This window comes from Orbicella faveolata, unplaced genomic scaffold (assembly GCF_042242905.1).
Source record: "Orbicella faveolata isolate gen_17 unplaced genomic scaffold, um_ofav_v1 contig_25, whole genome shotgun sequence".
NCBI lineage: Eukaryota > Metazoa > Cnidaria > Anthozoa > Scleractinia > Merulinidae > Orbicella > Orbicella faveolata.
In genome coordinates, this window is record NW_028301553.1 from 10,981,314 (window position 1) to 11,000,984 (window position 19,671).

Below are 19,671 nucleotides of genomic sequence, written 5' to 3' on the forward strand. Positions count from 1 at the left end.
TCATTTTCATCACCTAGAATTTTTTTTATGACTCGACATTTTTGCTATTTGCATTTATTGTTGCTCATAATTGATTATCCCATACTACATAGTTAATATTTTGATGTTGTGAATTTCTTTGTTGCATCAAATAATATATTATTCTGGATTAAAACCAATCCCATTATTTTTCTGGACTGAAATTGCTATAATCAACTAATCAGCAGCTGCAGCCTGCACCACCTTCTAAGGATTGATATTAAATGACAATACAAAACTCTTATATTGCAACTATGTCTTGATTGCACTAGCCTTACATGGTAGCCATGGCAACATACTGGCAGTATTAGAATAGAACATCAGCAAGAACACTAACAATATATCATCCTGTATCTTAAAATGCCTTGCATTAGCGTTTGAAATACAATTCTTGGTGCTAGCAATCTGCATTCATATTAATTTGAATCAAAGAGAGCTGTTTTTGTGGAAAATTGCAATGTTATTAACAACAACACATGGAATTCATACTTTACTACATGTCTATGGCATGTTCTGTCATTAACATCAACACTTTTTTTATATTTGTCGATCATGTTAGCCTATTGATGACGCGCTGATTAGCCTGTTTATGGTTAGTTATCAATGATGAAAACGGTAATACGATTCAGTTAAAAGTGTACAGTCTGCAGTCTGCATTTTACCCCGGTCTGCAGTCTGCAGTCAACTTTCTGTGTTTTACACCGTCCGATTTAACACTGAATTAGAATCAGTGCTGCATATTCCTCTTAAGGAGGGGCAATATTACTTACTTGTTACAGGAGTGGGATTTGACACTAAAACATGTTTCTCTGATGAATTATATGACACTGTAAATATGTTTTAATGTATTTCACAAAACCATGCTGTAGAAACTGTCTTTTAGTAAATCTGCCTGTTTCAATGGGTTCAAAAGTCTTCTCAGTGACACACTGGATGGTTCTGTGTCTCTTGCTATCACAATATGTGTTATATTATTGTCACATTCTACAATTAGCAACAGACACAGCTTTGTCAGCTTTTAAGCACGTGCCAGTGTCCAGCAGGTTATTTTGCTTCGCATGTACAGCATCATAACAACCATGGACGTTGTACTATTGCTCTGTGTTTCATTACTACCAGTGATCTTTCTAGTCACCTGAAGGGATTTTCGTTTCCCAAAGGAAACACTTTTGTGTCTGAAAAGACACATTTTGTTCTCCGAAGGGACTTCACGTTTCTCAAAGGCTAGATTTTTTCTGGTTTGTGTCTCGCAGGACAATATTTTGATTCTACGAAGGGAATTAATAGTTTCCCAAGGGAAAATTTCGTAACCCCGAAAAGGTTTATAAATTGCCAGATCCTGTACGATCCTGTACATGGAGCATTTCGCAATTCTAAGCTGGACAAATCAATCGGCTATCATAGACGTCTTACATCCTTCTGTGTATCAGCGATTCCGGGAACGTTTTCCGATTATAGCGTTCGTGTAAAACCGAAAGAAAATGGGTATTATGTACGTTTGTCTATTTTGTGACTATGAACATCGGACCGACCTCCGTTCGGCTTCTAGTTACAGACAACCGAATAGTTCCGAACACAATCCGAAAATTGGACGCTCTACTTACTTACGCACATGATAATATAGTGGCTAGTGTTGGCGAGCAACAGTAGCCACAAAAAGTAGCCAAGTCTTTAAATCGAATTCAAATCTTTGTTCAGGGGATATCCAAGAAATACTCGAGCGGGTAGATGAATTGATGAAGGAGATAAGTAAAAAGTGGGACATTTTGATAGAGTCAAGAGAAAGAGGAACCGCAGATGAAGGTGTGTTCGTTCACCTCTTCATATTTTATTTATGTTATATTATAGATAGGACCCTGCACGCGCTCTGATTGGTCAAAAACCCATGTTTTATCAAAGTATAAAACATAGAAAAAGCGTGTTTTATAGTTTTTCGCCACATTACCTCTATATCATATATAGCAAATGAAGAAGCCTAAGCCTTGCATTGCACTGTGACAAAACACTCAGGACATTTGAGAACACTCCCGATCAAGAAATGTAGAAAACACTCCCCTGCCACCCGTGTTTTGCACATTCTAAAAGTCCGATTAACTTGGTTGAAAGATTCTCACAATCTAGTTCTTCGTTCAATGATTTGAGAGTTTCGTAGAAAGTGTTGTTGAATTCCTCTCTTATTTCAATTTTAAAATTGCCAAAGTAAATTCACTTTATGGCTAAAAATCCTTTTTTGTCCCTTCTTTCGTTCGTTAGTTCTAAAGTAGTAATTAGGTTAGCTTACAAGTGGAATGCTACTTAAAACGTGGTAAAGACAAGGAGAAAATGTTTTCTATAACGTTTAGAAAATACCGCGAGATAACGAAAGGAAAGTATATTTCGATTATCAAAGTGTAAGTGCTCTTTGCTCGTGAAATTTGATTTGTAGACATACTGGATAACATTCCGCAAGTTAAGAGAGAAATGGAAAACATCAGTCAAACGTTGGAAACGTTGGAAAAACCAGGAGGAAAGACGAAGTATCGAGGTCAGTGTGAGTAATTTAACAGCGTTAAGATTAGGTATTCCTTTATGACACGCATTAAAATTACAATTTTGTTTTTGGATTTGATCTTGATTAGCCGAGTAATTAGCTATGGTTAGCCATTCGTTTCAAAATTACGACAGGGTATACGCGGGTTTTTCTGCCGCGTATATTTGTTTACATACGTTACGTATGGGCTTTTAAAAGCTCATATATACGACCATTTAGATTGCGTATATATGCATTTTTAAAGGGCCACATATTTGCGTAAATTCATGCGCGGGGATATGCGAAATAAATGCCCAAATATACACGTCCTACAAGGACCCATATATACGCGTGCTTAAATGCGCGTATATGCGGGTCTCGTAAATTACGTCTTATATGCCAGCACGAAATGTGCCTTTTTAAAAGAATGGCTGTTCGTGTATGATAGCAATGAAAATTACTTTAACTAAAAATCGTCAATATGGCGGCAGAGGTAAAATGCCTTGTCTTGGTCTATCTGCTATTTAATGTTCGTTACTGCAGCTCCCCCGGTGAATGAACTTCTAGAAAGTTATGCGTGTTTTGAATGGCTGTTCAAGATTTTATCCTCACGCTAATCGTAACATGGCAGAGAACTTGATCGTTTGTCGTGAAGTTGCTGTGGATTCTGTTCACTGTTTAGGACAGAGGTGCCCAAGCGAATGCTGAGAGAATTCTGTCTCTTGAATTGCTGGTGAGACAAATTCAATACTTGCTACATAGATGGAAAATGTTTGCAGTTCAGTTTTGAACTTGAGTAATCTCAAACTACACAAGGCATAAGTAGTGGAAAACATTTTTGAAGAGAAACATTTATATTTAGGTTAACTTTTAATCCTGGGTTAGCGTAAACCGGCTTTCGAACAACCCGGCCCTGATGATTCGAGAAATAAGACTGACGTGGGTTTTTCCAATTCTGGTATCAGTATTGTGATGTTGCCATTTCTTACGCTTCAGAACTCAACCAAGCTAACAATGAGCGGCCATGTTTTAATACACATCCAACAAAACCACGTGACAATATCTACTGCAAGGGGGGTAGGGTCGGACACAAATGTACTCTGTAACTTTCGCTACACTGCCCCCTCCTTTAAGTTCACTGTCCTCAGTGTCACAATCTCAATGACAAAATCAGAACATCAACAAAGAACGACAGACAAATCTTAGCAACTCTGTCTAGTTCATTTTATAACCAGTCAGCACTCGCATTGAAACAAAGCTTAACTCGGGAAATCGCATTTCGCGTAACAACTCTGAAAGTTCATGAACTGTTCAATTACACCCAACCACCGTAACGTTTGGGTGGCCTCCGCTGTCTCCCATAACGACTCTGTACAGCCTGCGAAAGGTGTCCACATGAAGCAGCGTCAAAGCTCTCAGTCTCGCTCGATGGTCTGTCATCTGGTGTAGCCGTCTGGGTCTGAGGCAGTATCGCTGTATCAGCATCGCTACCACAGCTCTCTTCGTCAGGTTCGGGATCCTCCGCCTCAGGACTGCTGCACAGAACAGGATTCAAAGACTCCATGGCATCACTGCCATCCGACGTGCCTTCGCCGAGTACAGCTTCGACAGGGCCACTAACAGGCCCAACTTCTCCAGCTCTCATAACTTGGGATTCGGCAGGCATAACAGTCCCTTCCCTCTCAACAATCCAACTCTTTAGTGCAGGTCCAAGGTACGGCTTAAGACGATCTGCGTGGATAACTTTAGGCTTCGCTCTTCGACTTCTCTGGATTCGATACGTCACATCTGATAACACAGACACCACTAAGTAAGGGCCTTCCCAAGGACAATCCAGTTTGGGGTTCCTCCCCTTCTTTCGGCCAATGTTGTGCAACCAAACACTGTCCCCTAACCGGAATGGCTTACTGGACACTCGTTTGTCATAATTTCTCTTCTGCCGTTCTGCTGCTTTTCCTAGGTGTCTCCTGGCTACTTCATGTGCTCCGGCAAGCCTCTGTTGCAGAGCCAAGGCATACTCAGTTGCCAATGGCGGTGTGTCTGGAGCTGGCTCAGTCACCACATCTAATGGTACCTCAATTTCTCGCCCTAACATCAGCATATTTGGTGTTTCTCCTGTGGACTCATGAACAGAACTTCTGTCAGCCATCATACATGGTTGGAGTTGTAGGTCCCAATCCTCCTGACTGTCTTTCAACTTGCCTCGAAGCATTTCAATCAATGTCGATTGTATCGTTCCACTTGACCGTCTGACTGAGGATGTAGGGGCGTGGTCCTTGTTTTGTCAATGTCCAGTAGCTTACACACTGCAGTCATCACCTTGGACTCAAAATTGCTACCTTGATCACTGTGTATCTCCCGAGGGACACCAAAACGACACACAAATTCACTCACTAGTTTCTCGGCTACTGTGGTAGCTTCCTGGTTAGGAATGACATAACTCTCGGTCCACTTTGTAAAATAATCCGTCACGACGAGAACGAATTTATTGCCACGAGGAGTAAGAGGAAGTGGTCCTAGTATGTCCATAGCTAGGCGTTCCATTGGAGCACCAACAACATACTGGCTGTAAAGGTACTCTCGTGTCCAGGTTGGCTCCAATTTAATGGTGTTGCATCTAGAGTCAGCTACAGCAGGATCGAAGGAGCAATGTTCAGTACCAACTGACAATTCTGTCTCACATTGCTTATCTGGAAGGGCTTCTCTTTGCTCTACCACAAACTCGCCACACACAGCAGGTGAAACGTCAGTTTGAACAGCAACACTAACCATATGCTAAACCCTCTTTCACTCCTTACACAGCCATCGTTACGAGGCCTTCGCGACAGTGCGTCGGCACTCTGATGCCTCTGGCCAACTCGATACTCAATCTCATAACTAAACGAACTCATGAACTCTATCCACCTCGCCAGCTGTCCCTCCGATTCCTTAACTTGAAGCACCGAGCGAAGGGGTGCGTGGTCAGTTCTTATGCGAAACTTCGGCCCCTGCATATAGTGACGAAACTGCTTCACGAACTCAACAACTGCAAGTAGCTCTTTCCGTGTAACACAGTAATTTCTCTCAGCCTTAGGCAAGGTTCTGCTCGCATAAGCAACAGGGTGTTCCACTCCATCCTTCAACTGACTTAAAACAGCTCCAATACCATGATTACTAGCATCAGTGTCAAGTATGAACTCTGCCCTAAAGTCTGGGTACGCCAAAAGAGGGGCTGTGGACAGTAAGGTCTTCAATTTCTGAAACGAGGACTGGCACTCGGGCGTCCAAGTAAAATCAACAGTAGCTTCTGCCAATTTGTGAAGAGGTCTAGCCACCTGGGCAAAATTAGGAACGAAGCGCCGATAGTAGCTGGCAAGTCCCAAAAAACTCTTAACCTCTGTCACGTTCTCTGGTACTGGCCATTCGCAAACTCGTTCGACCTTTACAAGATCAGTTTCGATGCCATTCTCAGACACAATATGGCCCAAGTACGTAACACTCTTCGGGAACAGCACACATTTGCTTGGTTTCAGCTTGAGACCGGAAGATCTAAGGCGCACAAACACGTCCTCCAAACGTTTCAGTTCTTCCTCAAAAGTTTTACCATAAACGATTATGTCATCCAGGTAAATCAAGCAAGTTTCGAATCTGAGCCCAGCTAAGATAAGCTCCATTAACCGCTCAAAGGTACTGGGAGATGAGGTGAGACCAAAGGACATAACGGTCCACTCATAGAGGCCTGAAGTGGTTACGAAAGCCGCTTTGCCACTGCTAGCTGGGTCCATAGGAACCTGCCAGTACCCAGAGGCCAGGTCCAATGTCGAAAACCACTTAGCCCCGGAGAGAGCAGACAAGGAGTCGTCAATGCGTGGTAGGGGATACGCGTCCTTGACAGTTGCAGCATTCACCAGTCGATAATCCACACAAAATCTTTGAGAACCATCTTTTTTGGTTACTAATACCACAGGAGATGACCAGGGACTGTTTGATTCCTTTACGAGACCACGTTGTAACAAGTCCTCTACCTGCCTCTCGATCTCTGCATGTTTAGAGGGCGATGTTCGTCGAGGTTGCTGTTTAATAGGTCTTGCATTGCCTGTGTTGATGTGATGCCTTGTCATGTTGGTTCTGCCCAGGTCTTGCTCCGATAAAGAGAATACATCCTTGTACCGGCGCAACAGATCAGCCACTGCCATGCTCTCGTCTTCAGTCAACTGTTCTGCGCTTCGCTTCCAAAGTTCTTTAAGTGGTTCTGGTAAGTTGTCCACACAATTCCCTTCCACTTGTTGGGTACTATTAATGCTCTGCGAGCTCACTTCGGGTATCTCCAGCTCTGTAACACCGATTACTGGTTTGGCTACTGCTACGACACTTTGAGCACCAATGGTCTGTGTCTCATCAGAGGTGTTTAGGATTCTAACAGGTACAAGGCCGGTCTCACCTGCAGACACTAAGGTTCTTCCAACATATAGGCCTTTATCTTGAAGACGGTTGTCACAGGGTTCCAAAATTAGCAATCCCTTCTTAGCACTTTCAGACGATGAAGATGACTGACGGTGAAGAAGGCGGACTGGTATCACTGCCTCGCAGTGCGGTTCTATTGTAACAAGACGCCGCGTTACACATCTGAGGCTGAGTTGTTGACAACTCTCACTGCACAAGTCAAACTCCTCGCCATTCATGACCAGTTGCTGTTGAACCAAGTCAATTTTTCCATCCACATCTGACAGGAATTCCATACCTTGTATGGCTGAATCTTCAATGTCTGCTACCAACACGCTAATGTTAACATCTTGACTTCCAATTTTCACCGACAACCTACCAGAGCCGTATGTACTGGTTTTACGGCCATCTGCTATAGACACTTGTGAAACATCTTCATGCAAGGGAAACTTCAAACTCTCAGGAAACCTGTTGTAGCACTCATAGGATAAGATATTTCTCATTGCACCCGTGTCCACCAGCCAAAAAAAGTTTACACTGTCCAATAAAACCAATAACATAAAGTCCATATGGCCGGGATTCCTGATCAGGCAGCACGGTCATTCCTCCATCACAATTGCTAACAACAGTGTCATTAACTTTAAGCCTTTGTAAGTGGTTGCTCAGGCATCCTCCCGGGCCCTTGGGGACACCCTCCCGTTTCCCGAAGGCTGGGTAGATTCCAGTCTTGCTCTGTATCTGGGGCATTGTTTTCTTAAGTGTCCACTCTCTCCACAAATCCAACATTCCCACCTTCCCCTGGGGGGGCCCTGTGGCTGCTGTTGGTTGGCCAGAAACTGATTTAATTGGGCAATGATGTTTGCCTGGGCTTCTAATTGGTGTTGCTGCTCGTCTATTTTGTGCTTAAGCCCATCAACTTGCATTTGTAATTGTGTTCGCTCGGTTTCCATGGCTCTAACTTTAGTATCAGCCCGCCTGAAAGAATTATTACTATCTAACAATCTGAGGGATTCTAGTTCTCTTGCGAGGGAAAGGGCGTCATCAAGTGTGTTGGGTTTTTCCCGTCTAAGATACAACCTGTCATATTTGTCATTTAAAGCATCAATAAAATGTTGTACAGCAAAGCGTTCCTGCACAGGAGTACCTAGATCCTGATATGCTAAGTCTACCATTAAACGAATATCAGTAGCTAACATTTGTAGACTCTCACCTTCAAACTGCCGGCGATTCAACAGTCTAGCCTGATGTAATTCAGCTTGTTTTTCAACACCGAAGCGTAATTGCAACCTTTCCACAATTTTGGCGTACTGTCGGCCCTCTGAGTCTGTTAAACCACTCAATAACTTTCGGCTTTCGCCACGAAGACTTGCTGCCAAAAACATCGCCTTTTCCTCCTCGGTCCAGCCGTTTATAAGCGAGCAACGTTCGAAATGTAACAAGTATTCTTTGAGAGGTTGCTTCCCATCGAAGTCTTCGGGGAGTTTCACTGGTTTTCTGATTCTTTGGTCGGCCGGGAGTTCTGACGACTTCTCTACGTTTGACACGGTATCGTCGCTACGGAAAGGGTTGGACGATTTTACTGTGACTATCGGTTGACCTGCTGACGTTGCGAGCGGCGTTGTTGGCTCAGCGAAACCACTGTCGCTGCAGAATGGATTTGACTTTGCACGTGGTGTTTCCGCAACTTGGGTATCTGAGCTTTCCATAACCTCGGAACGAACGAAAAATGGCTAAGATCATCCAAATCCTGTTTGAAGGGATTTTGCGGCGTGATAGGCGTCGAACACCGCTCCCACCAGTGTGATGTTGCCATTCCTTACGCTTCAGAACTCAACCAAGCTAACAATGAGCGGCCATGTTTTAATACACATCCAACAAAACCACGTGACAATATCTACTGTAAGGGGGGGGGGGGGGGGTAGGGTCGGACACAAATGTACTCTGTAACTTTCGCTACAGTATCATGCTGGGTCATTTGCGAAGTAGAAATATCTATGTTCATCATCAGCGTGTTAGGGAAAGTTTTTTTCGAACTGACCCAGCAGGGTCTGATTTGAGGTGGTTCATTACCATCACAAGGCCTGTTGACAGCGTCAGGGGACCTAATTCTCTCTGGCACATTTATGGACTACACTGCCTTATCAGTTAGAGGTTTGTAATACATGGTGCTTTTGACAGTGTTTTACACTTTAAATTGTGCAACAAACAATTCTGCTGCGACTGGGCTTGCTCTGTTCTTAGCTGCTGTGCAAAGTTAGGATTGCCCTCTAGAGTGTGTTCAGACGAAGGGGATGAAAATTTAGATGTAGGGAGAGCTATGCTATGGCACAGGGGATTTAATAGGGGAAGCACAATTGCTGGGCTGTCTGTACACAACCAGTGAATTGAGCGTCTCTGGAGAGAAGTCTTCATTGGAGTCAGTCAGTTCTACTACACTCTGTTCTACCAGATGGAAGAAAACGGCATCCTGGAATCGACCAGCATAATCGATCTGTTCTGTTTGTATTACATATTTCTTTCCCGAATTAACAGCCAGTTAAACCTCCTCGTTGAGGCATGGAATAACCATGCTGTACACACAACCAATAAGGGTAAACGCAGTGATTTTACAACATATATGTAATACTGGAAATAATAGCTGTCAGGGACACATTTGATGATAACACCCAACCAGATGAATTTATCTGGTGAAGACCCAATAGGACTTACACTAAAATCACTCACAGTTTCACTATAAACTTGGCAACCCATGTATAGTATTAACGCAGAATAACATACCAGAAGCACTTCCACAGCTCCAGATCCTGCGACGCACTACTTGGGGACGGCAGATCAGGGGAATAATGCTGAATAAGTTTCTCTTGAGAAGATTCGTTAAGCTGCTGTAAGTTTGCAGGTATCAGTAGCAATCCAAGCAATGCCGCTTCTGATCGTCCCTTAAAGCGGGTATTTATTTGCTCCAACAAGTTGTCAAGGAAAGGAAGAAATATTGCCCGTCGAAAGTAGGCGACTGGTGTCCCTGTTTGTTGATGTTTGCCTACCAAAAGTTCGAGGGATGCTTACCTTGACGTTTGCCTTCTTCGCCATCTTCTTGATCTTTTCATACACAGAACTTGCAAGTGTTGTTTTAGCATTCTTGCGCATACCTTTTAGCTGTTCCTTCGCAACGTTAACATGCTTGTTGCCTCAATAACATTCAGTATGAAACCCTATAACGAACGGCTGAGTCCTACGGTGAAACGTTCCAGAAGGGAAACGTTACTTATTCTAAAAACACCGAATGATAATCAAGCTTGCTCTTTAAAACTCGCTTTCACCTGGCACAAATAGAAACAACTGATCCATTTTTGAAACATCATCAGCAAACTGTTATTTCTGTAATGATTTTAATCGTTTCTGTCAGAATTTTCTATCGAGAAATTAACTCAGGATTATAAATCAATGTACGCAAAACCTTTTGCGACAGATCATTACATTGAGTGCTTTAATATAAGCTAAAGTTTAATATTTTTACTTCATTTGCCTTTTTGCTATGGCGGATGATCACCAAGCAAAGTCTCCAAGGCAGAGCTCGAACGTTGCCTGCTAACAGACAGATACAGATCTAAAAAAATAAACATTACCTTTAACTTAGGTCAAATAAGTAACGTATTCACCTGGTTCACGATGAAATGTAAACAGTGTCGTCTTTGCTTTCCTAGAAAACATCAGAAAAATATTTCACTCTTCAGCAGTGCAGCAAGGGAGACGGCGTGACAATATTCGTGTCCAGTGTTCCTCGTCATTTCAAACCGAAAGGAACGCATGTTACATTTGGCGTTAACAATTAGCGCAAATTATAATTTTTGGGTTACGTTTGTTTGAATATTTGATAATATATTTTAATTGTTAACACCAAATATATTTTAAATAAGGAAAGCTCCGAAATTGAATAAAATTGGAACCTGATTGTATAATTATGACAACTCTCAAAGAACGGTTAGAAGGGTTGGGGTCGTACAAAAACGTTTTGAAAAAACAAGAAAAAAAAGGGGGGGGCAGTGGCCTCCTCGGCCCCTCCCCTAAATCCGCCTATGCTAATGGGAGTACACTGAGGTGCATGAAACTGCTCTTAATGCAAACATTTCCCATCTAAGTAGTAAATATTGCATTTGTCTCACCAGCAATTCTGGAGGCCGTATCCTCTCAGCATTCGCCTTGGTACCTCTGTCCAATGAGTCAACTAAAGGATTAGTCTGCGTAGCTTGGCGGTTTAGCAATTTTTCTAAGCAAATTGAGCGCGAGCGCACAAAGCGACAAAGCCGCGAAAACGAGCAGGAACCCTCAGGTTCCTCACGGCTACGCCGCATTTGGCGCTCGTTATCGCGGCTTCGCCGCTTTCTTAGCGCGTTCAAATTGCCTAAAAACGCCAAGCTACGCAGGCCACTAAATGATGTACAGAGTAATCCACAGCAACTTCACGACGATTAGCGTTAGGAAAGAATATTGAACAGTCATTCAAAACACGCATAACTGTTTCTGCAATTAGAAGTTCATTCACTGGAGAGCTGCAGTAACAAACATTAAATGGCAGGTAGACCAAGACAAGGCATTTTACCACTGCCGCCATATTGACGATTCCTAGTTAAAGTAATTTTCATTGCTATCATACACGAACAGCCATTCTCTTAAAAGGCACATTTCGTACTGGCATACAAGACGTAATTTACGAGACCCGCATATACGCGCATTTTAGCACGCGTATATATGGGTCCTTGTAGGACGCCTATATTTGGGCATTTATTTCGCACATCCCCGCGCTTGAATTTACGCAAATATGTGGTTCTTTAAAAATGCGTATATACGCGATCTAAATGGTCGTATATATGAGCTTAAAGCCCATACGTAAGGTATGTAAACAAATATATGCGGCAGAAAAACCCGCGTATACCCTGTCGTAATTTTGAAACGAATGGCCAACCATAATTAGCAATACTAGAACGCGCGGTTTTCAATTGCATGTCGTAAAACCAAAACCGTGACCAAAACCAACACCAAACCAATTACTTACACCAATAAGACTACTCAGCCAATCTCAAACCGTAGTGAAACCAAAAACCAAAACCAAAGTAATTACCTGAGGCCAAGTCCACAATACGGCGGAGAAATTTGAAAACGCAACAATCACCGGTCACTTTGGATTTGTATATGAGCAAAACGCGGATAGAGAAAGCGCTTGAAAATCGTGAAGTCATCGTTTTCGGAAAGCTCCGTTTTCAAAATATTTTCCGTCCACATTAGAGCACAAAGCCAGCGTTATCAAAAAACTGCGGTTTGAAGAGCGTACAGGAGTTGTTGCCCATATAAGTCATACAGGCTCAACTGGTATTTAGAGTGGAAGTTACGAATATTACAACAAACTAGAATCAAATGATGTTTTGATTTATGCGAATGATGCGCTACAACTTAAACACGAAGGCGCGCTATAAAAGGGCATAAGCTCCTCCCGCTAATTTTGAATTCACCCAAGATATGCTTGCTTCACGCTCTGACAGTACTCTACAATACCCACTGGGATCGGACTTTACATTACAAATACAGTTGAACCCCGCTATTTCCAACTTGCAGGGGAAACGAAAAATTGTTCGAAGTAGTGGGAGTTCGAAATAGCCGATAGCAAGTAACTGAAGAGCAAATCCAAGGCAAATGGTTTTGTGTTCGAAATAACGAGGAATTCGAAATAATCGAGTTCGAATTAGCCGGGTTTAACTGCAGAACAATTATTCGCATAGACATTGCGAACAGTGGAACAATATCAGTTTATAATCCTCTTGTAAACATGATTCCTTGGAATAGAGACAACTAGAGACAGCAAAGACACTTTGATTCACTTACAACTTACATTTCGTGTATTCAAATCGAACATCCGCCATTTTGAATTTGACCCGCGCACGTCAACGGTGACTGACAAATGAGCCTTGGTCTTCCCAGAGAAGACTTCCTTATATAGTGCGCCTTCATGTTTAAAAAGTTGTGAAATTTAAGCCTGAAAAAAATTCAGGCTTGAACGGGATTCAAACCCACGACCCCTGCGATACCGGTGCAGTGCTCTACTAACTGAGCTATCAAAGCCACATGAGAGCGGTCGTGTGTGGATTCGGCCCTATATTTTCAGTGGACGTAATACTCGGCTGAAATTTGGAAGCTGGTCATGTTGTGAGTTCGTAATATTTAACAATTATTCGCCAAAGGCGAAGTGAACATTGGTGAATATTCACCGAGACGAAGTCGAGATGATTATACATCAATGTTCACTGAGCCTGAGGCGAATAATTGTTTTAGTATAATTTTCCGAGGTGAATATCAAGGACTACAAAATAACGGACTAAAACATAAAAACACAGACGCAATTGTTCGTGTGCATACACGTATGCAGCCGTAGTTTTAATAATAAGCTTACATGTACATCGATTGTCAATCAATTTTGTAACGAAAGGTTTTCCGTGCGGAACTGCGCGGTTAGGAATGGATATGGACTATCAGCTTGGGTGCTGTGGAATACAGGGATAACGGCGGGCGGACTTGTCTTGGGGAAAGCTCGGAAGAGCACAGGCTCGCTGCACGGCACTCGTTACTCAATGCCAAAGGCACAGGGTCTGTCTCTCGTCAGCTGGATAGTAAATCAGCAAGGACTCTCACAGATCTGGAACTCTCTTATCTTCTTTAGTTTAGATTAAAACTCGTAGTACAGACGGGTACAGACGTGGTAAATCGTGGTAAAATCAAATGTTGTACAGTACGTACTTGTTTATATTTGCTCACGGTGCGATAATAATGGCAGGTGAACTTTAAGGTTTGCAGCAAAATAAGTCAAGTCTTATCAATACCAACATCCGTAAAGGAAATTGCTAAACGTTTAGATCTTCCATTCAAGATAAGTTCGAGGAAATTGCTCAAGACATAGGTAAATAATGGTGTTAATTGGAAATAAGCTACTTCGCATCTGAGAACAGGTAATATGAATAAATTATCGATATTAAAAGGAAATACTGGACAATAAGTGATCTTAAGAGTTAAAGAGAAGTTCATTTTATCTTTGAAATTGTCATTATTTCATACATTATTCGCTTATTACATTTGCCATAGATTCTAGCATAATATCAGCTGTCCAGTCCAAAAGACCTTCTTTCCAAATAACAAACATATTTCAGCCATGCACTTCCTGAGATAACGATAAGTTTACAATTCTAAGTAAAGTGCGGAACTAATTTACGATAAGGATATACAGAAGAGCAAATATTATTATATACATACCGAGATTTACGCGCCAAAAAGCATCGAGATAAAAACAGTGTCTTCGCGCTAGAGAAGCCAGCCGATTGGTCATACGATTTTTTTCACTAGTGAAAAACGACGTATCGACGCTCTGATTGGCTATATCATTATTTTCATTAGTGAACAAAACCGTGTCGCCCGCTCGCCGCTCCTCTTGACTGACAAATGGCACATTTCTAAGAGCTGAGCATGAGGCGCATTTTTCTTTAGAAAGATGGCTTCAAATCAGACTAACCGTTTCCAGAGCCTAGATTCATAAGTAGAAGAGTTCATAGACGGACAGGAAGATGAAAACACCAAGAAAAAGACCAAACACGACGTTGCTCTGTTCCACGAATTTCTTGTTTTGAAAGGCGAGACGGAACAAATGCACGAATTGACTCCTCAAGAGCTGAACAAGTTTCTCAGCGAGTTCCTTATAACGGTTCGCAAAAAAAGAAGACAACGCGGAATAAGAGCCTAATTACTTGAGGGCATTCTTCGCTACCTTTGAGCGCCATTTGAAGATAATAAGCTATGGACTTTGCCTTACGAAAGACGTACAGTTCGAGCAAACTCGGGAAGTGCTTCAGTCAAAGCAAAGGGATCTAAAACGGAAAGGCGAGGGTAACAAGCCTAAAGCTTCTGCTGCTTTAAGTGAGGAAGATATCAAAGCTCTGTATGAAAAGGATCTCTTGGGAAGCTCCACAGCAGAAGCGCTTTTAAACACGGTGTGGTTCAACAACACAATCCACTTCGGGTTGCGAGGCTGCAAGAAGCACAGAGAAATGTGTTGAGGAGACGTAAAACTTTGTAAAACTTCCACAGGGCAGGAGTACCTCGAATTCAATGAAAGAGAAACCAAAAGTCGTTCAGGAAATGATCCTCGGAATGTAAGAGCCATTGCACCGAAAATGTTTGCTGTGCCGAACAACGAGAAATGTTCAGTTAAGGCCTACAAAGTCTACGCAGAAAAGCGACCCGCGGAAATGAAAACCAACGATGCACTGTTTTACTTGGCAGTAAACTATGTAAAATCTGGCTCCGGCAAACCTTGGTTCAAAAAAGCTCTAGTCGGTGTAAATAAGCTTAATATCTTAATTATAACAATGGCACAGAAAGCCGGAATCGGGCCAAACTTCAAAAACCACAGCGGCAGAAAAGCTATGATTCAAACTTTAATCAACAACGACGTTCCGCCAACTGATATTATGCAACTGTCAGGGCACAAAAACGCTCAAAGTATCACTAGCTTCTCTACCGTCTCACAGAAACAACAGTTGAACATGTCTCACACTCTTACTGGACTGAGTTCGGGAGAAATAGCTCTCCAGTCTGGCTCTTCTATTCCGGAGAAAAGAAAGCAAGAGTTTGACGAACCCACTTATCCAACATTTCGTCCAACTTCTCAGCAAAGCAAGCAAACAGCACAGCAGCCCCTTTCTCTTTTTTCGGATGCTGTTATAAGCGGAGGACATATTAGTGCGGCAATGAACACTCTTTCAGTGCGAGAGGAAAACCTAGCAATTAACCTTATAAAAGAATCAAGCCTCTTGATTCAGATCATGACTAGTGTTTGTCAATTCAAGCATGCGGGTTCTGGTAAGCAACAAAAAATGAAGTCTCGGGTTTTCACTTCTGTATTTCAAATTTTGAACTTCCGTAGAACTATTTAGACATATTTTCAGGATGTCTTATTTCATTCTAACTAGTTCTGCCTTTTAAGGGCATTTTTGCTTGATAATTTCGATGTAAAGTATTTTACAAGGAAGCCATTTCAGTGCAACTCTCGAACTGTGAGGCGGCTTGACCGCGCGTTAATTGTTTTCCTTTGAAAGAAAATAAAGATATGTTTATCTTTGAGTTCTGTTCGCTTGTGAAGCTCGGTATGTATATAACAAATAAGTTATTTCACGGTTAGTTCGCTTGTACGATTTTTATTCACTCATTGTGTAAAACGAACTCACTCGCTTCGCTCGTTCGTTTCTTTTACACAACTTGTGAACAAAATTCGTACGCGCTCACCAACCGTGAAATAACCTATAATTACGCATAAACCTACTTATAGTTTTTTGGGGGTATTTCTCTTCTGTGACAACTTACTCATCGAGTTCGGCAGTTAAACAAACGAGCGAAACACTACGAAAAATAAATTCATCCGGTACCTTTGTTTTATCGTTGTTGACTTCGTTCACAGTTGTCATCATCGCCTAAATATGAGTAGTTTTAGTTTGAAGGAAAAGAAGTTTCGGTCAGTCGATCTGACCAGCTGGCGATCGACGCAACCACTGCGTTTACGATTCTTAAAAGCTTTGAATACGACTTCTTGAAAAGATTTTTGGTCCAAGGGCGACAGCAGTCATTTTGAAAATTCTCCATCCTTTCAAAAATACTGCACTTGGAATGATGTCTTTCGAATAAATGAAAACTTCATTCAACAACTGTCCGCCATGTTTACCAGCTAGGTTGGCAAAGATGGCGAGCTTAGTAACCAAGCTCTAGCGGGGTGAATATAGCGTCATATGATGAGCTTTTCGACCAATCAGAATTTCCAATTATATATGTATATGTTTAGGAACGCAAGTGATTCCTTTTTTCAGGCTTTAATGTCACAGCTGGTTAAGCTGTGTATATAATTGCGATGATCAATGATATCTTCATATCTTTCTCCGCAGTTCAAATATATGATCTTTCATATATTCACTTGCGTTCTTAAACAGAAGAAAACTTGGGCAGGGAAATCACCTAATTATCGTGACGTTGTCGTAAATGTTTTCCATCCGCAATAAAACGTAGACCCAGCGTTTTCAAATTACCGTGGTTTGACGAGCGCTTTCGAAAAGCTCCAATCTCGTTCCCAGGGTCCTCTCTCTACCTCGAGAAAGTACCCTGGTTGCGGCTGGTCACGTGTCTGCTAGATTTCTGCAGATTCCAGAGATGTGATTGAAGGGAGGGGCTGGAAAGTTAAAGTTTGTCTCGTACTGAGCTTGCCTACTGAGCCCAGTAGGGAGTGGAATTTGTAACCCTCCCGTTGTGGATCGGCAAAAATCACAGCGCAGGATTGACGCATTCGATATAGGAGTTCAATGCATTCAATGTTCGGCTAAAAGGTTAGCTCTGCATTTAGCTGAATTTTCCCCGTCGATAGTTGGACGGTTTTTGGAATTTGTGGCAGTGAAAAAAAATTGGTAAAGAACTTGGAAATGACGACCACCACAATAAATGGATCGCGCGGTGAATTAAATTTTATTTTTCATTTGGCAAAATCACAACGAAGGTATTTACTCGTTCCGTTAGAGTTAAATACGTCGTATGTTCGCCTACAAAGGTAGTTTTGAATTTGACTGAATTACTCTCGACGACAGTTTGACGGTCATTCCATTCTCTTGCGGCGAAAAAGTTTTACGAAGAACTTGACATCAACAACGTCTGCGCGCTGAATATTAAAGCTTGATTTAGCTTAAGCTTATATTTTTCGATCGGCAAAATCACAACGGCGGCATTGATGCATTCGTTTAGAGTTTGATACGTCCAGTGTTTGGCCAAGAGTCTCTGAATTTGATTAAATTCATCCAATCGAAAGTTTGACGGTCATTCGATTCTCTTGCAGTGAAAAATGTTATGAACAACTGGACAACAACGACATCGGCCGCGCGTTTGCAAAATCCAACGGCTTTCGTTTTAAAACTGTTTAGCGGTAAGTCTAATTTTCGGTCGAGAGACTAGCTTCTCGTTAAATTGAATGCATCCCATCCAAAATTTGACGGTTATTTAATTTTTGTGCTGTGAAAAACTGATTAAACTAATCCGAAGCAGGATGTTGACGGTTATTTAAAAAAGTAGTGAAAATAACCAAACTTCGCTCTCAATCAACATCTCATACTCATAGAAGTTCAGAGAGAAAGGAAGCACCGGTCAGGCAGGATCTCTGAAAAATAACTTGCTTACTTTCGAAATAACGTCTGTAAGGCAGCGCAACTTTCACCTCCATAGACAGTGTTGACAAAATTAAGTCAAAGACTCACCCTCTGTGCGGATTTGATTTGTATACATGGACAAGAGGCCAACCGTAACCAGGGTACTTTCTCGAGGGAGGGAGGGAGAGGACCCTGGAAACGAGGTTGGAAAAGCTCCAGCTTTAGTGTGGACGGTATGCCTAACCCTAGAAATGAAGCTGCGCTTTTAAATTTCTCCGGTGAAGTGTGGACGGGGCCTGATTACTTTCGATACTCAGTTGAAAACCGTTGTATAAGCAGCTTGCCATTACAGTCGGGCTGACGGGCGGGCGGGCGGGCGGGCGGGCGGGCGGGCGGGCGAATAGAACGAGAAAACGGAAAACAAACCAGAAAGCTGACAAAATAGCCAGACAGACAGCTTAAAACGTTGACCAACTTAACGCCGGTTGAAATAATGGAAAAGGATGGAAGATCGATCATGCAAATAAAGGAAGGATATAAATATAAGTTTCTTATAAACAGGAAGTGGTTTGACCAAAAGACTTTGGAGAGCAGTGACTAGAAAGAGGAAACCAATAGATACCTCCTCAAGGATACTTCCTGAACAACCGGTTGAAACGGTCGTCCTCAGCGATCCTACTCCAGGTAGTGTACGATGAAAATAAATAATAACACTTTTATTACGGCCATGAACAAATATTGGTTTCAATAAGATGATGATAGCCAAATAGGCCCAAAGCGTGTCTTTACCCCCATCTCGAGTGAGGTTGGCATCCTCACTAAAGATTTATTACTATTATTATTATTATTATTATTATTATTATTATTATTGTCTTTGACAGCGGTAAAAAGCAAGAACGCATGAATACATTATATCTATTTGACTATTTTCCGCCAAATGGACTGAAAGTTGTTTTCTGTTCTGATACGAGAGACTTGACTTGACCTCCTGATTTGATTCGGTTCTGATACGAGAGATTTGATCACCTGATTTATATAAAAACGCGGAAAACCCGGTTTGCGATCGATCTTTCCGATCAAAAGAAAATAACTCTTGAAAACAATCGCTTAGATAGGCTTCAGTTCTATCTCGGCTATCGTTGCGACAATACGGAAACGAGTCTATAGAGATTGTAGTGATCGCTGCAGTGGTCAGTATATTAGTATGGACTACGTGATTGCTTTATCCGAGTCCTGCCGATCATTTTTCTTTTTCTCTGTAGCAATCGTGCACGTGGTGATCACATGGAAAGTGTGAGACGAGTCGTGTCGATTCGATCGAATCGAATCGACTCGCATCGACAACATTCTCCACCGACCCTGAATAGCCCAGATGCGCCATATTTTCTAAGCCTCGCTCAAATCGACCTCCGGCATGACGATTCGACATCAGGGGAGACGAGTCGTGTCGATTCGATGGAATCGACTCGAATCGCAACATTCGGAAGACGCGACGATTACCGCTGTAAAAAA

The 19,671-nt window shown here is 42.1% G+C and overlaps 1 protein-coding gene and 1 pseudogene across 2 annotated transcripts in view; both read left to right on the top strand.

Moving 5' to 3' along the window:
- Window positions 1-19,671, top strand: part of LOC110059425 (uncharacterized) — a 37,355-nt gene that overhangs the window by 14,356 nt on the left and 3,328 nt on the right. Inside the window, exons 5-7 of one of the 2 annotated variants that reach the window (XM_089293662.1) lie at window positions 1,717-1,821; window positions 2,444-2,542; window positions 18,721-18,843. In XM_089293662.1, the coding sequence (XP_089149788.1) occupies window positions 1,717-1,821; window positions 2,444-2,542; window positions 18,721-18,843 (327 nt within the window). The remainder of the gene's footprint in view (window positions 1-1,716; window positions 1,822-2,443; window positions 2,543-18,720; window positions 18,844-19,671) is intronic. The other variant, XM_089293663.1, reaches the window with a different exon arrangement.
- Window positions 11,738-16,427, top strand: LOC149108936 (uncharacterized; annotated as a pseudogene).